At 34.9% G+C, this 22434-nt stretch overlaps 2 protein-coding genes across 2 annotated transcripts; one reads left to right on the forward strand and one right to left on the reverse strand.

The window, feature by feature from the left end:
* Positions 1-5938: 5938 nt before the first annotated feature.
* LOC111884849 (pentatricopeptide repeat-containing protein At1g28690, mitochondrial) lies at positions 5939-7750 on the forward strand. Its single transcript, XM_023881151.3, has one exon. The coding sequence runs from the start codon at positions 6038-6040 to the stop codon at positions 7643-7645; it is 1608 nt and encodes a 535-aa protein (XP_023736919.1). The 5' UTR covers positions 5939-6037; the 3' UTR covers positions 7646-7750.
* A 3061-nt stretch (positions 7751-10811) lies between these two features.
* LOC111885293 (ervatamin-B) lies at positions 10812-12444 on the reverse strand. Its single transcript, XM_023881559.3, has 2 exons — positions 12009-12444; positions 10812-11904 (listed from the first exon to the last, which is right to left on the reverse strand). The coding sequence occupies exons 1-2, from the start codon at positions 12442-12444 to the stop codon at positions 11228-11230; spliced, it is 1113 nt and encodes a 370-aa protein (XP_023737327.1). The 3' UTR covers positions 10812-11227.
* Positions 12445-22434: the final 9990 nt, after the last annotated feature.

Raw genomic sequence — 22434 nt, forward strand, 5'->3', positions numbered from 1 at the left:
TAAACTTAAAATAGTTTTCAACACCAAACATAATCTTTAGCAAAAAACATATGAAATTCATACTTTAGAAAACATAACCTTATAAGAACTTTAAGCACAACAAGAACTTCAATTGATGAAATTAATGAATTTCAACAAAGATTAATGACATATCTACATAACAAGAAATTCAATTGATGAAATTAATCTATAATTTATGACATTTCAGCAACAATGCATCATAAATCAGAAAAAAAAATCGATTTCAACAAAGATTATACATTATAACGACATTTTTTTTTAATATAATAAGGATTTCCGTTGATGAAATTAATCTATAATCTATGACATTTTAGCAATAATGCATCATGAATCAGAAAAAAAAACGATATCCGCAAAGATTATACACTATAATCAACAAAATCAACATAAAGTCGCAAATGTTGATGATTTTAGCAAAGATTAATCATCAACAAAGAAAACGTTTTAGCAAAGATTAATTGACAAATTTTAGCAAAAATTAATCAACATAAACTTGAAAATGTTGATTTCAGCAAAGATCAACAAATCATTTCAACAACGATTTCAGGCAGATAATATCGATTTTAGCAACATTTGCATCATAAATCAAAAAAAGAAAATGCACTTGCTGATGGTAGTGATTCACAAGGAAGACACCGACAAGGGAAGGGTTGAGGTAGCAATGACGAAGGAAGGATTGAGCAGTGATAGTGACGATCAAGGATCGACCATCTGGAGAGGGAGGCATGATTCGATGGGGGAAGGAAGAAAGATGGGATCGACGTTTTTTTTAGTATGCCCAATTCCTTTTTTAATTTTTTTAAGGTTTTAGGTTTAGAAGTGGTTGAAGAGGCAAGTCCAATGTTTTATTGTACAAAACACGCACATACCTTTTTTAGTCTGAAGCCTTTAAAAATACAAAAATAGCTGCAAGATAACAAGTGATGTGCGTATGGTGCGTGGCGCACCAAAAAGTGATTAGAAAAGGATTTAAAAAAAACAAACAACCCCTAAATATACTCCCGTCTTCATATGAAACACCACCCGCCACCTCTTAAAATGTCGTTCTTCCTTTTCTTATCTTCTGTTTTCGTTTATCTTTTTATATCCCCATCTCCACAACTCTCAAAAACTTCAATCTTGATCCACCTTATGCACATTCCTCGGTTACTTGACCATCAATCGAGGATATTGTTGTCTCGATCTATCAACCTAAAAACTCATTATCTCTCGTCATGTAGTATTTAACGAATCCAATTTTCCATACGACTCATTCATGCCCGTTGTTCACCCTTCATATGACTTCCCAAATTGAAATAATGACCCATCTAATTTTTTGGTCTTATCTCATTCCTCACCCCACTCTTGACCCATGTTCCCTCTCGAGACCGAGAACCCTACCACTTAAAACACCCTTTCCTCTCATACTTCCAACTTGGCTTAACCCTACACCACCATCGAATCCAACTCTCCTTTATTACATCCCAAAAATCACAATATAAATTTTCATTTTTCATTCAAATAAAAACATTGTTTTCATAAAACCAAGTCACAAACATAGTGTCAATTACAAATGCCCCAACATCAGAGTATCCAACACAGGTGGGAATAAAAAACTGCAAAGGATGTGTACGATCAAGGCTTCGCCTTTCCTCGATCATCTGAAGTACCTAAAACAAGAATCCACAACTGTAAGCCGAAGCTTAGTGAGTTTCCCCAAAATACCAAACACGTCAGAAATACAATTACAATGCATGCATATAAGGTTTATTGGCCATAGCCTCAACCCAACCATCCGGGTTTGTTGACATAGAGTCTCAACCCAACCATCCGGGTATGTTGGTCCACCGTACGAAGCAATACCTCAACCTAGCCATCCGAGTTTGTTGGCTTCCTACCTCAACCCAACCATCCAAATACGTCGACATATGCAAATAACAATTAGCCATATAATGGTCCTACATCAAGTACATAACACAACAAATGGGCCTGCCATGGTGCCTTCAACGCATAGGCATAGTAAGAGAACTCACCTCAAAACCGAGATGATAACTGAAAGAATGCAACTCCGAGTATCGAATCTACCAATTACCTATATAGAAAAAGAAGGCACAATCCTTAATACACAACTCAAATACTACCCAAAATACCCTAGATGACTTAAATTCAAACTTGGTCAAAGTCAACGATCAACGGCCAAAAATCAACCTCAAGTTGGTCGCCATGTCGTGGCCATCCTTGGTAGGCCTGGCAATCGTGTCGTGTTCGGATTGGTGTGTCGCGGGTTGGCGGGTCAAAATATGCCAACCCAAACACGACCCATTTAAATATACAGGTCACGGGTTGGCGGGTCACAGGTTGGCGGGTTTGGAACTTAAACCCATATATGACCCACCAACCCATTTATTTATACGGGTTCACAAGTTGGCGGGTTCATGGGTCAGATTTGGGTTCGTGGGTCTAAATTTTAGATATTTAAGTCTTAAACATCCAAATGAAAATTAAAAACATTCATAGAAACATGTTACATACTTAGTCTTATAGGTTACGACTTATGACCTTAGACCATCCACCACGAGTAATAATGTCAAAATAATCAAATGGTCTATGAATAAATTGTATATATTATATAATACCTATTAAATATTAGTACTTGATAAATAAATACATTTAAAAATATAATAATTTTTTTATTAAGAATATAAACGGGTTGGCGGGTCAACCCGTTTATTTATTGAGAAACCCATATATGACCCGTTTAATAAACGGGTTGGCGGGTTGACGGGTTAGCGGGTTGGCGGGTTGAAAAACTCAACCCAAACCCATTTATTTCGTGTCGTGTCGCGGGTCGTGTCGAGAATTGCCAGCCCTAATCCTTGGCCACGTTGTGTCCGATAGATGACAAAACAAACAAGCCTTAGCCTAGTCGCCATGTCATGGTGACCTAAGGCCATGCCATGGGCACCGGCTCCTAACAACTTAATGGGTTAAACTGTTTTCTTTAATTCTAAGGGCTCCAAATCTCAAGTCTGGTCCATTCTATGGTCTAAGTGGATAAAGTTTCCAACTTTATCCCTTTAGACTCTCCAAGAGATGGAGATCTCACTCCTAGATCTAGAAAGGGGCAAAACACAACTTGGCCTAATTCGATAAGCACTTAATCTTGAAGACCAATAATCTAATACTCCTAGAAAGGTTTCTAGCATCATAAATAACATAAAAATCCATGCTTTTCTGACATGCATATCCAATTCATGTATTGAAATCCTATTTGGTCAAAATGAGGGTTTATGGCTAAAAATCGATGCATGACACCAAAACTCATTTCTAATCCAGATCCAAAGCACCAAATACTTCAAATGGCCTGTAGATTCATAAACTTGCAAAATTTATGAGATCTCACCACCCAACTAACAAGAACATGAAATTTAAGGACAAAAGTCAAGATCTAGAAGCCTATCATGATAAATCAAGTCTTGAACACTTAGAAGGGTGCATAAGAGTGCTATAACAAAGGATGATGACTTGCTTGCTGAATCTTAGCCCACTTCTTCTTCTTTTTCCTTTAATGGCTTCAAAGAACACCAAAAAGGGCTTAAATAAAGGAGGAAGTAGATTAGGGTTTCTCAGGTTTGAAGGAGGCCGATGGAGGCTGAGGGTGAGCAAACCCTAGCCTCCTCATTCCTTTAAATAGGGAGAAAAACGCACAAAAATAGGGTTTATCACTTGCCAGCTGCCACGTTGTGGCCATATACTATCACACCATGGTGGATTAAATGAATGCACGATCTTATCTTGATTTGCCACGTTGTGGTGCCTCCACCATGCTGTGGAAAACTCTAAAATGCCAAAATTGAAAATGTGAAGTACCTTGAGATCTGGGTGTTACATCCTTATTTTCCACTCACCTCCATTACCGAGAGTACTCCCAACAACTTCACACCTTAAGATTTTTTTGACCATATCTTTTACATCACTCCCGCTTCTACCATTAACCCAATATCCAAATCTACGTCAATAAACCCTATGATTACTCGAGGAAAAAATGGTGTTGCTAATCCTACTGATCATCCAAATTCTTCCACATTCACTCTCTCAACCATCATTCAATCATATTTTTAGGCATTTGTAAGACCAATACTGGCATAAAGCCATACATGAACATGAAGAATATCAAGCTCTCATGTCTAACGGTACCCGGACACTTGTACCGAGATACATGACCGACCAGAGTTAATGTTGTCAAGTCTATGTGGTTGTTTAGACATAAATTCAATACTATATAACACTCTAGATATAAGGCGCGCCTTATGGACATTATACTTATGTAATACCAGGGTGTTGACTACGATAAGCCATTCAACCTCACTGTCATAGTAAAAACCATACATATTGTTCTCATCCTTGTACCAACGATAGTGTCTAACAACTTGGTTTTCTAGCATCGTCATACTGACTCATCTCTTTCATTTTTCTCTTGGGGACTAATATTATGTACTTACTACTATATGTAGATGAAATCATCATCCACACTTCTTCTTCAATGTGTCATCTCCCAATTTGCTTGAGAGTTCGCCATGACAAATTTCGGTCACTTTAACTGTTTTCTTGGCATTTATGTGACTTGCGGTCCTTTTGGTATTTTTTTATCTCAACATTATATGCCATATAGTTCTTTAACGTGCTAACATGGAAAAATGTATCCCATGTCGCACACATATCGAGGCCATTTAGAAGCTTGATTCAAGGGCCACTTATGTCAAATCCTACATTGTATTTTAGTTAGTGTATTGCATTGCTTTACTCTCACATGACGTGACATATCCTTTGTGGTTCAACAATTATGTATTTTCATTCGTGGGACACTTGATCGCGACCTTCAACTATACATCTCGTAATCATCCAGTCTTGTTGGTTACTCTAACACTACTAACATTATCTATGGCGGTTATCCCTCTACTCGACCACCTCTAGACTTTTCTAGGCGATAATCTAGTTTCTTGGTCGTCAAAACGCCGATGTGTCATATCCCGCTCCAATGCTAGAGCTGAATATTGAGGGGCTACGAACATTGTTGTCGAGACTTGTTGTATCCACAATCTTCTTTTCTAGCTCAAGTATCCACCAGACAAAGCCACAATTGTTTACTACGATAACATTAGTGCTGTTTACATGTCCTCCAATCGAGTAATCTCATTTAACATCAACGCAAAAAGCACATCAAGTTTGACATTCATTTTGTTAGAGATCAAGTTCGGGTCTTGTTTGTGTGTTCCACGTCCCATCCTTTTCGCAATACACCGATAATTTCAACAAGGGACTACCATCCTCATTTTTTTTCGGCTTCTGAACCATGTTGAACGTTAGGAAATCTATTTCAATCAAATTGCCGATGGATGTTAGCATATATCATTTGTATTATTGGTCCATGTTTGTATTAGTCCATTTGTTATATTGTCTCATATCTCTCGGCCCATTTTTTATGTTGGCACCTATATGGCTATATCCATCAAGGTAAAGACTAAATACACCTAAATGACATTTGAAAGCGATAGTAAATGAAATATAACAACAAGAAGAGCTTCACAACCCAAAACACAAAAATCGATCCAAGTGACCAAAATGCTTGAAACCCAACCATTTTTTTGAAGAACATGGTCCTCATAGATTTCGTCTTTATTTTATCTAAACCAATCAGTAACATATGTAAGCTCAAGCTTCTTATTCTTAATAGTTGTTGTCATCACCTTTAATTTGTCGTTTAATCTTAAACTGACAATTTATGGTAGTTAACTTGATTAAAACTAGATGAAACAATATGATAATTGCTTATTGATTTTTTTCTTTAAATATACTAAAAGTAGAGAAATATATCAACCATGTTATGTACTTTGGGCTTGAATATTCCGAACTAGTCCATCAAGATTTGGGGCCCATAAACACAGACTCAATGAAGATCAACATCCATCCTACTCGCACAGGGAAGTTCTCTTGCGTCTGCTGGATCCTATTCTAAATCATAATGGAACAATGAAAAATGGGCAAATTATCTCTACTGAAATCCTCAATTTCCTCTTCAAGAATCATCTCAAATCCTAACCACGCGTTGATTCAGACGGAGACTTCGAGTTCTAGTCATGGTCATCCACCAACTGCCGCATCCCTCTCACTTCTCCTCCAATCTTACATAAATTCAGACACCCCTTGGCATGGCCAAAAGATTCATACCAATATTATCAAAACCGGGTACAGATCCAATACAAACATATCTATAAAACTTCTGATTCTGCATTTGAAATGTTCCTGTTTGCTATATGCACGCCAAGTGTTCGACGACTTGCGTCAACCAACTCTTACCGCTTATAACTACATGATAGCGGGGTATACAAAACACGGTGAAGTGGTCGAGTCATTAAATTTAGTTAGAAGACTTGTTTCATGTAACGAAAAACCAGATGGGTATACATTTTCAATGATCTTGAAGGCTTCCACCAGTGATAGTATACTCCCAATTGGATGTCGGATTGGAAAGGAGGTCCATGCCCAGATTGTGAAATCTTATGTTGTAGTTGACGATGTTCTTTCTACTGCTTTAGTGGATCTGTATGTGAAAAGTGGGAGAGTAGACTATGCTAGGAGAGTGTTTGATTTCATGAACGAAAAGGACATAGTTTGTTCTACATCAATGATTTCTGGATATATGAGACAAGGTTATGTAGAAGATGCTGAAGAAATTTTCAATAAAACAACTCACAAAGATGTAGTGGTGTTTAATGCAATGATCGAAGGTTATAGCAAATCAATTGAAACTTCCAAGAAAGCCATGAACATTTACATAAACATGCAAAGATTCGATTTTAAGCCTAACATGTCTACATTTGCAAGCATTATCGGAGCTTGTTCTTTATTATCGGCAAGTGAAGTTGGTCAACAAGTACATGGTCAACTCATGAAGACCGAATTCTCAACCAATATCAAAATGGGAAGTGCTCTAATTGACATGTACTCAAAATGTGGAAAAATCGAAGATGCAAGAACAGTTTTCGATGGGATGAATGTAAAAAATGTGTTTTCTTGGACTTCAATGATCGATGGGTATGGAAAAAACAGTGATCCAAATGAAGCACTTGAGCTTTTTGATCGAATGCAAAACGTGTACCACATTACACCAAATCATGTCACTTTCCTTAGTGCTATTTCAGCTTGTGGGCATGCTGGATTGGTGTCTAAAGGTCAAGAAATCTTTAGAATCATGGAGAAAGATTACTTATTGAAACCACACATGGAGCACTATGCTTGTATGGTTGATTTATTGGGGAGAGCAGGAAGGGTAAATCAGGCATTTCAGTTTGTAATGGGAATGCCCAAGAAGCCGAATTCTGATGTGTGGGCCGCATTGCTTAGTTCTTGTAGACTACATGGTGATGTGGAGATGGCAAGTATTGCAGCCAATGAGCTTTTTAAGTTAAGTAGTGATAGTAGACCAGGAGCTTATGTTGCATTATCGAATACTCTAGCGGATGTAGGGAGATGGGATAGTGTTAGTGACATTAGGGAAGTAATGAAGATGAGGAATATAATCAAAGATTCTGGTTCCAGTTGGATTGGGACTGGGACTGGGACTGAGACTGATGATGGTTTATGATATCGGGTTAAGTGCAAGAATTAGTAACATATTTTTTTGTTTATTTGTTTATTGCAACATCCTACTTTCATTTCTCTCTGTTAGTACTAGGAAATATTTACCTAATTATAATTTATAACAATGTCATCCAAATAGAAAACACTTTTCATTATTATAGTTTGGTAGATTTTTCCAAGTATATCGTGTAAGAAAAAACATGTTACAAATGGGTAGAATTCTCATAGGACGATGACTTATTAAGAATAGAACCTAAACACGCCACAACATTTTTTTCTTGCCAACGACAACCTAAACACGCCAAAACCTTGTCAATCTAACAAGTTCAATCTAGTTTCATTGCTTCAATTTTTCTTTCATTTAATGGTTCGTGTAACTTCTTCCAATAAAGATAATATTCAAATAACATCTTCCAAAAATTAAAATCGTGGCCTTCAAATTTATCGATTTTAACACCACAATTACAGACGTCAAGAATGCAAAGAACACAATGATTTAATATGGTTCAATCGATCATAGAAACCGAGCTACGCCCATGGATAAACTAGAGAGAGATTTTATTAATAATATTAGACACTCGTTTCTACATAAGATTATATTCGTACAAAGGAGATCTATTTATAGAGATGAGTTGACCTAAAAGTTGCTTGTGAGCTGTGCCTAAAAATACTTTGACAACTCATCTGGCTTAACTTGAGAATTGCAACCATCTTATCAAGTACCACAATTATGGTACACCATAAACCACAATTGTAGTATGTTGGACACCAGAATGCTTCTTCATCAAGTACCTCAGGTGCGGTATGTTGGACGTCACAACCTTACTCTGCATGCTTAAAGTGCTTCAACAACTCTACTCCACAACTGTTGATTTTGGTGCCGAAACTGATATACGCAGTGCCTCTTTGACCCTCGCTCACTCTTATAGGAGTGGGACCCAATGCGTAGTCACCATAGCGGTAATGATGCCAAAAGGAAAATAAAAATCCATAACACAACAATTCCTTCTTCGACTTCAACATCCTGCTATATCATTATTTATCCACCATCACCCAAAAAAGGATCCCATGAGGTTCTCTACTAACCAATACATCATGTCATCAACATTTGTTCCATACTCAACCATATAAAATCATGATTTAGATTCCCCAACTATCTATTGTAAAAACACAATTTGAGTAGAGACTGAGCCTGGAATGCCATACTCCTTGCATATATGGAAACTGCTACCGATTGTTTGGTCACAACCTTAGACAATTACTCTCCATTGATAGTTTCTAGCCTTTTGTTGTTGAGTTGTGGAGCTTGATCTTCTCTTTGACCTCATTGCAACTATACAGACCAAACATGGGGTTTAGCTCTTTCAGATTTAGCATTAAAATGTGTCATTGGAAAAATTCATTAGCGTCATTTTGTGGGCTTGGCCTTATCCATAGACTAGGCCTGACAATGGAGTGGGTTTTGACCCTGATACGATCCAAACCCTTAACAATTATACGAGTTTGGAGCATAGTTTTTGATCCGTTTACCTGTTAACGACCCGTACCCGCTAACCCTTTTATTAAAAGGGTCGGGTATGGATCATCACCGATCCGCTCCATCTATAACCCGCCCCATATAAATTTTAGAATTATACATTTATATTTTATACTGCCTAAATTTTACTTTAAATTCCAATAGAAAGTCCAAAGAGAAAAGGCCAAAGGCTAAACTATTTATACATAGGACTCGGGGACTCAACTTCTAGACTTCCAGTCTTCTCCCAAGATTCATGATGTCATTTCATTTATATTTCATCATGTAAAGACCGATTTCATTTATATTCACTTATCAATTGGAAGAAAGTTTGTAATTGTTATTCTCTATCAATGCAATCGAGGGTCAAAAACCAATTGGAAGTAACTACAATAATGATTTTAATGCCAATCAAAAGTCTTTGAGTATATAATGTGTTTTCTAAATCAACATTTTTTTTATTTAACAAATGTGATTTTATAATTTAAGTAAAATGTGTTTGATTATTCAAAAAAACATATGGGTTACAGGACAGGTTTGGATATCTGCTGATTCGGTAGATAAGGGTATGGGTTTGAATATTCAAAACTCTACGGGTTATGGAGCGGGTTTGGATCGGGTTTTGGAATTTGTTAAAAGGGTTTGGATCAAGGTCGATTCGCTCCAAACCCGCCCCATTGTCAGGTCTACCATAGACTTTAGGTCAACTTTGTTCTACATATAGACCCCTTAAGAATTTTTGTAATCCTAAGAGAAAAGTTTAATTCGACAACTATCAACAAAATCCCTCTCTCTATCTATCTCTTGTTTGCTCTTGGATGTAGCTCGATTTGTTAGATCGAGTGAACCACGTTAAATATTGTGTTGTTATTTCTTATTGCATCATTAATCCATGTATGTATGTACGTAATCATTCATCATTTATCGAAGTGCTTATAACCTAACAGCTGGTATAAGAGCCATGGATGAAGATGAGAAGGTTAGGATCAACAAATTTGAATATCATGATTTTGGGTTTTGGAGAATACATATTAAAGATTATCTCTACCATATGAAGTTACACGAAACCTAGCTAGGCCGAAAAGGAGCCAAAAAAGATGAAACGCGATGATTGAAATCTACTGGATCATCATGCTCTTGGCATGGTTAGATTATTACTAACAAATAACGTAGCTTACAATATTATCAATAAGAAGACTACCTATGGCCTAATAAAAGAAATATCCAATATGTATGCAAAATCCTCAACATAGAATAAGGTTTTCTTGATCCGGCAGTTGGTTAACACAAAGGTGGTATTGGAAGGTTTTGTTGATGTCGATATGGGGTGTATGGATTCATGAAAGAGCACAACAGGTTATGTGTTCACAGTTAGGGGTACAACAATCAGTTGGATGTTCAAGTTATAAAACAGTGTTGCTTTTTCAACCATTGCGGCAGAATATATGGCCACTGCAAAAGCAAGAAAAGAGGTTATATGATTTAAGAACTTCCTATTAGAGTTGGGGATGCAACATAAAGATTGTGTACTGCATATATGTTTATCAAGTTGGTGACGAAAGAGAAGTTGAAGCCACAAACAGCTTCAACAAAATTCAACTTCATGATGAAATTCAAACTTTATTCTTTTCGTTGGATTAAGCATATGCCAAAATTTTCAAGCCTTTAATTGACTGAATATTGGTGTTGTATTCCAGTTTTAGTTTTTTTTATTCTTTTTTTTAATGTAATTTCTTGTAGCTCTTTTGGTTGTCTATTTTTAGCTAGTCCTTAATATAATTCATGCCAACATCACTTAATTATACATCACCGATGTTATCTGCTTTCACACTTACAACAGTATATTCCATCTAATTTCTATACCACAATCTGGTGTAATGCTAGATGTAAGGAATTTGATTTTGCTTGGATCAGTTGGATTCGTAACCCTCTTGAGAGTTTTGTCATGGCAATAACTTCATTAATGATAATATACACAATCATGACAAGAATTTCATTACTTCATTTATATCACAATCATGACAATAACTTTATCAATGATAATATACACCAAAATATTCAATCTTACAATTAAAGTGGGACAAATGAATTCACAAACGATACAAGAAGAAACACAAAAAGGATAGAAGTCTTTAAATTTGAATCAGCCCCGCTTTTAAGCGTTGGATACGAAGATTCCATAGCAATTCCACACATTCCTTCTTTGTCTCCGACATCCCGTTCTATCATTATATATCCACCATCACCCCAAAAGGGACCCCATGAGTTCTTCACCAACCAATACTTCATGCCATCAGCATTTGTGCCATATCCGACCACTATCACATCATGGTTTAGATCCCTCCCACATTCTCCTGTAAAAACACCATCTGAGTAGAGCTGAAATGCCATACTACCTGCATCTATGGAAACTGCTATTGGTTGTTTGGTTAGAGCATTCAGCAGCGCCTCTTCATTGTTGGCTGGTAGCATCTCATAACCAGTGATGTGGGCTGCTCCAACAGCCTCTTTAGTAATGTTGCAAGATTCATCTACTCCTTGATAAGGGTAACCATCTTCGGTGTTGATCCCTTTGCTCTTGACAACATATTTGAAGGCATCTTCTTTATTTCCTCCTGAGCATCCGACACTATCAGCATCCCGGTTACAATCAACAAGCTCTTGCTCAGATAACGAAATCAGTTTTCCTGTTCTTATTTGAACGATTCCTTCCATTGCAGCAACTGCTGAAAATGCCCAACAACTTCCTATTGCCATGAAAATTATACTTGAATGAGTAAAATGGAAACAAGATAAGATTTTAGTGTTTGTCTTTTTCAAGCTGTTGATTTTTTTTTTTTTGTCAACGTACCACATGTGCCTTGATCCTTGACATCGGTAACAGCTCCATTCTTCCTCCAGTCTAAGCTATCTGGCACTGTTAGAATATCTTCATGCCTAACGGATGTTACTTGAGATGATTTCAGATTGTGTGAAGACTTGTGCCCATTAAGAGAGGCCTTGAACTCGTCATTTGTTTGATCTGCAAATTTGTTAATGCTCAGCCTGAAAGAACGATTTCTGAAAGAGTTGAATGATTCTATGAACTCCAGATTCTCCTTGAATATATTGCGACGCATTTCCTTCTCTGCATTATCGTTGTATACACGGCCATATCGAGTCATCCAGAGCTCGTGAATTTCTGATATATTTGCGTCACTCAGAGTTAGTGATGTAACTTGAGATACCCACATGACTAAAAATAGAAGGGCAGAAAGAATAAGTGTTTTCTCAGGTGATAAAGCCATGTATTACTGTTGCTTTGACTTTTACAATTGGTGATTGAAGAGGAAGCTGTAAATATGTGTGAGGCAATCTATAATAGTAAGAATGTGCTTTTTAAAGTGTTTTCTTTTGTAATCTAGCTGGTGATAAAATGGCAGGAAAAACCAGCCAAGTCGTACGTACTTAGGCAAAATCATGCGAGTTTGACAGCTAAGTTCATTGGCCTAAACGCCACTTTTTGACGCTAGTTCATTTAGCTAGCTATCTTTCAATGTAAAGGTTACATGAGATTGTAGTTGTCAACTAAATATACTAATTTTTGTGCTTTTGTTAGTAACATTGTTTGACTTTGGGATTTATAATTGTTATCCAGCTTATGGACGGATTTTGACTTTTCTTTTCTTTCTTATTTTTTTTGTCTGGCCTCTTGTTTTTGCTCAATTCGTCCCTAGCTTGCTTGATTATACCTAAGAAGAATATTTTGTTTTTGGAATTTGGCTTTATCCAACTAATAACTTATGATATGTTAAAAGACTTGAAATGATCGCTCACCTTTTCTGATCTTGGTTAATAAACATAAACTAAAAGATCATGCTTCATTTATTTTGTATTAGACATCTACGTACAATACATTAAATTCTATAAGGTTAATACTCTCTACAACATTTTATCTTTCTAACAATTTTATCATTTGCTTATCAACAATACATTGAACTCTATAAAATTTAAGAGTTTTTGACCTCATGGTATCAAGATGTTTGAAAATACGTCTTTCCCCTAAGAGGTTGATGTTCAAGTTCCCTTGTCTACAAAAGGAGTAATGTAGGAATATGATTAAGAGGGTATGTGTACCCTTAAAAATTGAATATTACAATAGTTCAATAACACATATTTTATAATTTTTTTTTTTAGTTTTTTCCCAATAAATAATTCAATGCCATTGAATTCCAAATCCATTTAATATGAACTTATCATCTTAGTATCAGTGAGTTTAATCCATTGAATACAAATAGACATTTCTAATTGATCCATTCAATCAAGGTTCTAACAATAGATTTATAGGAAATTTGTTTTCAAACTATCAATCAATCAAATGAAAACAAAAGTGAAGCTTCAAAAGAATAGAGGTTGCAAGTGAAACTTCGAAAGAGTAGAAGTTGCTTGGAGATTCACGATATGATTAGTAACTATTGCGCGGAAATTTCAGATTAGTACTTCCAAATTGATATTATTATTATTATTATTTTTGTTGTTAATATAGATACAAGTAAATTTGACGCTCAATGTATTCAACTAGATTATGTTTGCCGCCCTTTGGTGCATATACAAATATGAAATAAGTAGTTAGATTTTGGATCTAAGAATCTCAATATATATTTGGATAATTCTAGAATCGTGATTGCAACCATTTTCAAAATCTGTGCCCTAGGTATCATGAAATATGATTTCGGATAATCAAAGAATGACAATTTAAAAGTCAGGTCACTTTCAAATTCGAACACACAAAGTAACCTATTGTTTTGCATGTTTAATGAGACATATGTTTGCCTCAAAATGTGGCCGAAAAACCTTGAACTGACAAAAACCTTTAATTATTCTATGTACTTCTTTATATCGGTTTCCTCTCTCTCTCTCTCTCTCTCTCTCTCTCTCTCTCTCTCTCTCTCTCTCTCTCTCTCTCTCTCTCTCTCTCTCATAAATATATTCTTTTGGTTTGGAAGAGGCAACTAATATGATGCAACTCTAAAAAGAATCCATGTCAGTACGTCACAAAGTTGTTTGTCTCGGACAAGCATGTTTATTAACGTAGACGGCTGGACGTTTTCATGTTTTACATATCTCTATTTATTTTTTTACGAAAAAAATGTATTAATTGTTTGTTATCGGATAAATCCATTTCCTGTTTTTGCAACAATTGTATTTAAAATGGTTAATGTCATAAAAACCATCAAGTTTTCAAGTTTTTGTCGGTTTTGCCCAAATTTAAAATTTATCTCCGTTTTTACCAAAACATTTTCGAAAAAATGTTCGGTTTTACCCTTTTACCGGTGATAACAGGTTTTCCAGGTTACCACTATATTAAATTCACAAAAAACCCCTTAAATTTATCATTTTTTTTTTGCGTTTTTACCCTTAAGTTTATAATTTTTTTTACATTTTTACCGTAAGTATATTTTTTTTCATAATATACATATTCATATGATTTTTCTGTTTGAATACGTATAATATGAAAAAAAAATACATAGGGTAAAAGTAAAAAAATTATAAACTTAAGGATAAAAACGTAAAAAAATTGTAAACTTAAGGGTTTTTTGCGAAGTTGATATAATGGTAACCTGTTATCACTGGTAAAAGGGTAAAACCGAACATTTTTTGAAAAATGTTAGGGTAAAAACGGACATAAAATTCAACTTTGGACAAAACCGACAAAACCTTGAAAACTTAAGGGTTTTTATGACATTAGCCCGTATTCAAAATGTGCTCTTGGAAAGTGCAGCTTTTGGCTTCAGTTTTACTCTTATTTGTAATGTTGTCTATTATGCTTGGCAATGCATTGAACTTGATTGAAAACTATGTTTGTCTTAATATCACAAATTTATGTCTCATGTCTAATATTTTGGTTTTTTTGGAAATTAAAGATTGATTAATATTTATGATGGTTGGTTTTCTTCATATTTTTTATATGTCAATACCAAAATATTTGGGACGAGAGAAATAATTTTTTGTTGGTGATAGTTAAAGACCAATATAGTTTTTGTTTTAAAAAGATCAACACAAAACAATAATATTGATATAAAGGTGGAAGCCAAAAATCAGAAAGAAAAAAAACCATAATGAAACCACATTCTTATTGAGAAAGTTACATGGTTGATAAATCTTCAAGAAGAGAGAAAAGAAGAACATGTAATGAAATGGATAAAAAATGACATTTAGATAGCTTTAAATAATAGGTTTACAAAACTTAATGATACTCTAAACCCCTAACAAATAAGAAACATTGATAATAGGTAGCTAACTTGGGAGCCAAAAAAAAACTCCATAATATGTGATATTTTCGAATTAACACTTAAAAAAATGAGCAGCAATATGAAAACATTGAATAAAAGAAAGTACTACTTCCATGTAATACAATCAAATGCAAGATTTTCAAAAAAGGTTGCCATGACATCAATACACTGTCATAAAAGAAAATTGTTTTATAGCATGATATAATATTGTAGAGAGCTTCAGTGTTTCAATGTTTCAAGTATTGGCATGATATGGTTAGTGACGTTCTCTTAAATGTATCTAGGCATCATTACTACAAAACGTCAAGTAGAACACGCCAGATAAGACCCAGTTAATTTATGAAAAACCGGGACATATTATGGAAAAACCGTATTTTATAGGGGGGGGGGGGGAGTTATATGACCCGATTTAAGGTATGGAATCGGGATATATGACTAAAATAAACAGCCAAGTTTCTAATGATACAACCGACTCTTTTAGCTGTAAAGTCATATGACCCGTTTTTGCAAATGAAATTGTGTTCTATGGCTATGGGGCATTCATTGAGAGGGTTATAGGACGCCTTTATCAACAACCGAATTTTTACACCTCCTATCTTGAAGACCAAGTGCTCAGTTATATTCCAATTAATCAAGTTGATGCTCACTAGGGGTGAGCGCGGTGCGGTTCGGTGCGGTTATTAGCGAAAACCTCACCATTAACCGCAAATGCGGTTAATCCATTTTCAAAACTGCTTGGTGCGGTTATTTTTGCGGTGCGGTTAGGCGGTCATTTTTGCGGTGCAGTTTTGTTTTTTCCTGTGTTGCGGTTATTAACCGCATGAATTTGGTGCGGTTATTTTGCATGGATTTTAACCACAGTTTACATGGATTTTAACCACAGTTTAGAGGTCAAACAGTTTTGAGAGTTCAAACAGTTTTGAGAGTTCAAACATATTACTTGTAATAATAAAAAACCATAAGCTATATGACAATTAACTTAAATCCTAAACAACTAACATCTTAAAAAACGTCAAATCAATAGTAATTAAAAATAAATATCTTAAAATTGTCTAATTTCACCGTTTTTCAAAGTTAAACATAACAAAAAACCAATATTTTTGTCTTCTAGTATTTTATGAATATTTCATTGATGAAACTTATCTTATTTTTAATATTTAATATATTAATAATTAATAAAAAATTGAATATAATATATGCGGTGCGGTGCGGTTTTTTTTGCGGTTTTTAAAAACTAATAACCGCACCGAATCGCAAATTTGCGGTTTTTGAAAAACAGAAAACCTCACCATCGGTTTTTATTGCGGTTGCGGTTTATCGGTTGTGGTTTATTTGGTTTTTCCGGTTAATTTTAGTTGCGGTGCGGTTGTTGCTCACCCATTGCTCACAACTTGTTTCTTTTTTATATTAATTTTTTTTCTCATGTTGAACACAAGTAATTAATGACTCAAGTGATGCGTATATCACTATATTGTATATTGTATTATTTGTATAGGCATTAGGTTATTTTTTGAACGATTGTTGTATAGACACCAGTTTACTTTCATGTATATATTATTTTCGCCCAAATGTGTAGAATTACATGAAAACATAGTCACCATTTAATAGATTACATCAAATGAAAGACTATGTATTAAAAAGCACTGAACTTAGTTCACCAAAGATGTCATCGTATGAACTTTGATGGATATAAATACAACGCCAATTCTGCATCAGATAACTTCAATCCCTCCATTTATATTGTTGTAGCTGAAACACCAAAACCATAAACAAAGATCATAAACCCTACCTGTCAACAAGTAGATATATACATTTCAACATGTTACATAATCTCTTGTTAAGTCAACAAGGTTTGGTTACACATCAGGAACAATCGGAGACATAATGTTGGGAAAAGGGTAAGGGCTATCTAAAATTGGGATCTCTAACTTATTATAAGAAAGAATCAAACAATTAACGAAGAAGATCAAATTCATACAGCCATGGGAACACATGGAATCATCTATAATCCGACAACCATACAATAACGAAGATTGATGTAATACATAACTTTACCAGGTAACCAATTTCTACACCGAGTGTTTTCACTTAAATTCATGCCCATCTGAATGGCTAAATGAAAGCAAGGGCAAAATCGTCCATAAGCCCCCACCGATTTTTTTTAACAACAATATATTAGAAATAAAAAACAGGACCAACATCTTGCTGGAACAATACAAGAAGTTTGTACAAAAGAACAGAAAATAAAGACAAACTACTTTGTTCCCAATTCGACAACTAGAAGAAAAGGAGGTAATGAAGTCTTGAATCCAAGGATTGCTAAGAAAATTATAAGCTTAGAGATCTACACACATCATGTATATGGAGCCTTAAGCTGATAACAGGGAAACACACACAAAAAAAAACAATTGAATTTCACCAAACTAACACTAGAGGCAAAATGGTCAAAAGTTGGATCTGAAGGGAGGAAGTAATCTCACAGCCTGTATGCAACAACACTAGAAGCACCCAATTAACATGAATGAACACCCAGTAGCATCAGAAGAGCAACTAATGTTCATTAAAAAGAAACCAACTTTCATCAAATAGCATCCAACCAACATCAGTTATGCAAGTCTAAAAGGTAAATAAGCAACTCAACAACTTTTTAATAGATCAACGATAGAAAATTAACCAAGAGTCAATACGCATGGCATGAAACTCTTGTGGGTAATAACTCTATGGCACCAACTGTGAATATAGCCTGATGAAAGGTCCACACCAAATACACTTGACAAGATTCTGATTCTAGGTTCTACAGATAATTACTAGATATTGTTTAGTTTACTGTAATTTATTTTATTTATCCCTCCATTATATCTCGGTATGTATCTCTAATTTAAGGGAATGTTTAGTTTACCTTTGTTATATAATTCCACTAAATTACTAACATGAGCAGGTGGTTTAAAGTTTTTGTACAAATGTGAGGATCCAACAATGTAATTTACTCACTAGCATATCTATTTATCAAGTATTGTTTTATCGAAATAAAGTTTAAAGGACAAAGAAATTAATAGGGTTAATAACCTAGGAGGGTAATAAGGTTTCAAATTTGTTCACATTAGGTCCTTACGTTATTTTTTTTGTACATATTACACCAACATGGTTGTTACAACCGTTTAAATGTCGTCCCTTTAAACGTTAAAGGGATGACATTTAAACTGTTATAACAATCATGTTGGTGTAATATATACAAAAAAAGACCTTAAGGGCCTAATATAGACAAATTTGAAACCTTATTACCCTAGGAACACAAAAATACAAATTTCTTTTCCTTTCCTTTATCTTGTTTTCTCTCCTTACTTTCTTTTCATTTCTCTTATTTTCTTTGCTATAATTCGGGAACTAGACATAAATGAAAAGAAAACCGTAAGTCATTGCACCGTCAGACCACTATATTAGAAACCATTGGGCGTGGCTGACACTAGACGCCATCGAAAAACACTAGTCTTCATCGGAAACCACCAACCTGTAAATAATAATGAATTGAACCAACTTTCCAGACTTAAGCGAATTTTCTATCTTGATATACCTAGATTTCTTTTATCTTCCAATAGCATATTGATTAGAAACAGCTGTCACTAATAATTTGTTCCAAAAATCTATTACAAATTTGGATCGATCGATTAAGAGCGATAAAGAATTTAAGTAGATCACCATTTGGATTTCATTGATTTCAAATTCAACAACGATGGATTCAATGATTGCGTCGTCGGCGAAAGACCGTAAGAGATCTTCCATCATAATCTTATCATAATGGGAAGGAGAGGTCACATGAAACTAAAGATTTGATCACTTTATTCGATGAATTAACTTGACGAATCTCCCCCTCAATGTGTGCCAAAAACGCAACCTAAAATTTTTGCAAAAAAAAACAATCACAAAAAGCCTAGAAAATTTTCCAAATGTTGTGATTTTTTTTTGACTTTGGGTGAGAGTTGCAAGAATTTCAAAATTTGGGTATAAACTGTCAATTTCGTAATTTTTCCGAGACCCGTTGTGCCAAAACAGCCTCAAATGCGAAACTTTATCCAAATGCAAAATTGGGCATAAAGTGACAATTCGTATAAGCTTCAGGGACCAGATTCAAAAATTCTTCCCATTTCACATAATATTACCCCAAATTCGAAACTGGGTAATTTCTGCCAACTTGCATAAACTACAGGCATTCGAAATGAAAATTCAGCATTATTGCCCCAATTCGAAAGTGAGTGTTTTCTCCCAATTAGTTGAAACTTAAGGGATTTGAATCAAGCAATTCCTTTTCTTCCCCACTTTGATTTCCAGGTGGGTGAATGAGTAGTGAGGACCTTCATACATCGAACACAGTATCCACAAGTCAAAATTATGTTCGACATCACATCTATTGACCCACAATGAAGCCTTGTTCGACCTCCAAACCCAAAACGACTCAACCTTCTCATGTTGAACTCGTCAGACGCACTTCGAACAACATCAACATCGAAATCGATTTCGACTCCAACCAAGTAGATTCGACCTCAAGCCAATCCACCCATAGCGAAGACTTGTTCGATCTCTAAACCCAAAACGTGACCTCATATGCGAACTCAATCCAAAAGCGACTTTCACATGTCGAAATTGCCATCACACATCGAAACCAATTTTGACCCAAGTATACGCATTCGATGCGAAACCCAAGAAACCTATTCGACCATGAACCATCTGCTTTCGACTTCTATTCTACGCAGGGTAACACCAATAAAACCAAGCAATAGATCATTGAATCGAAATATTTTAGAAACAAAGTCGATGCGAAAACATTGCTATGTTCGACACCAAGTTAAACCATCAGTCAAACATGCTTTTGATGTCAACCATACCCAAATGCGAAATCAATTCTAACCTCAAGAAAATCGACTTCAAATATTTTCAAATTCGAAATCGATTTAAAAGCCTTTTGTTTTATTCGATTCCTGATCCATCCAAATCAAAATCTTGACTCATCTGATTACGAGTCCAAGCAATGAATCCAAAATCCGTTCGAATTTCTAAAAAAATCATCGAAATTAATTTTGATTCCAACCCAGTACGTTCGATTTTTTAAGCTTTTGCAAACCAAAATCAAAATCAAAATAAAAAACAATTTCGACTAACAATCTCAATTCGATTTTGTGACTCAAAAAATCGAACTTCAATCAACGATACTAGGATGCGAACGAACAAAATCAAACACGTTCGACCCTCAAACGACTCCAACGAAGTGACGAACATATTCAACTTGGACTCAACAACAATCACCGTCAACATTGATTTCGACTCCAAGTGTGTTTTCCGTCGTGTTCGATTTCTCAGAACACTTTCTATTCGATATCTGTTTCAATCAAACCATTCGACTCATCCATCAAAGTCAAATTTTGACTTTTATTCATTTCATTCATCCAATATCCAACAGTGGAACATATGATTTGGGTTTAAATGAATAATGATTGGATTTGGGCTCAATAAATAGATGAACTGTACATGAAGTCAGATTCGTTTGGGCTCAACATTCAAAGATGAACAGTACCGAATAGTTGATATTGATCGAAATGAATTATGCGCTGTTGATATTGATCGAAATGAATTATGCACTCAAAGTTACTATAAACAGTAACACAATTGTAGATTGGGCTCGAAATAAAGTGTGATGAACAATATATATATTTTTTTTGATAATTTGATTTTGATTTTGGTGTTTGGTAAAAGAAAATATTGGATCGAGGTTGAAATGAAATAGATCTTACGAGTCAAAACGATCAACAATCAAAAATTAAAAGCACGATGTTAAAAAATGATTGAATTTGGATTTTGAGAAAAACCTTGATCGTTCATCTTCGATCTCAACATGAATTTTTTAGAATCCATTTGAGAATGTGAGAAACCTTGTTGATGATTCTTTTTCCGTTTGCAACACATGAATCACTCATTGGAGATCTTGGTTCTTTTGTTGGAACAAGAAAATCTCCAACCTTCACATTGTACCACCCACGATGCATGTTGTACAATCCGTTCTTTCCCCATTTTCAATGATCTAGCATCATCTTCATGAGAATCTTCAACAATTTTGGGTTTGGAATTCAAATTCAATTCAACACTTGATGATTGTTGCTTTGGAACCCAAATTTGCTTCATAGATTTTGGATTCATGACAACTTTTGAAGATTTTGGTTTAGAAACCCAATTGTTCTTGCTTTTGATCTTCTTCTTCTTTTTTCTTCTTCATCATCTTTTTGAATCTTGAAGTTTTAAATTCAAGAACAACATCATTTTTGACAATTTTAACTTTGCATGTTTTAATCAAATCTTAGAGTTTGATGCATTTGAACTTCTTGGATTGAAGCACCACAAATAAAATTACATTTAGTGGCATAAGGTTTTAGTGACATAAGTGTATCATGGTTTTTAGTGGCACAAAAATTTTCATTTCCACTTGCTCTCTAAATTTTCATATCCCGCTTCCTTTAAATTTTCATTCTCACTTAAATTATCATATCCTACTTCCCTCAGATTTTCATTCCTGCTTAAGTTCCCTAAATACATCCATTATGTTCTAAAAGAGAAACCATACATTAATTTATCTTTTGAAACCTAAAAGGAATTCCGCTTTACTTGTCTGCACATCGCTCCACTATGCACCACATCCTTGCCATTGATTTCTCCCTTCGTCTTATCTAGCCCATTTAAAGCTCTTCCTTGACACACTCTATGGTCTGTATATGCTCCACTCTCGATTTTTTAGTTTTTTTAGCGTAAATTTTTGTTGGTCGGATGTTTTTTGAGCTTTTATTTTAAGACTATATCTTGTAATCTGTTGTTAGTCACTTTGAAAACACTGATTAGGAAATGTGATAAAGTTAATTTACTACTTATTATCTTTGTTTTCGGATGAACACCAACTGTTCGATGAAAATCCCCAATTAGACCAGAAGCCCTGTTTGTTCTGGATTTATTTTTTATGTTAAATTT

This window comes from Lactuca sativa, chromosome 4, assembly GCF_002870075.4.
Source record: "Lactuca sativa cultivar Salinas chromosome 4, Lsat_Salinas_v11, whole genome shotgun sequence".
Lineage (NCBI taxonomy): Eukaryota > Viridiplantae > Streptophyta > Magnoliopsida > Asterales > Asteraceae > Lactuca > Lactuca sativa.

What these genes read in the sequence shown, in the direction of transcription:
- LOC111884849 (XM_023881151.3), top strand. Translation starts at nt 6,038, where the DNA reads ATGGGCAAATTATCTCTACTGAAATCCTCAATTTCCTCTTCAAGAATC.
- LOC111885293 (XM_023881559.3), bottom strand. Translation starts at nt 12,444, where the DNA reads ATGGCTTTATCACCTGAGAAAACACTTATTCTTTCTGCCCTTCTATTT. An exon ending in CAAGGATCAAGGCACATGTG is followed by an intron (nt 11,905 to 12,008) that starts GTACGTTGACAA and finishes TCATGGCAATAG; the next exon opens with GAAGTTGTTGGGCATTTTCA.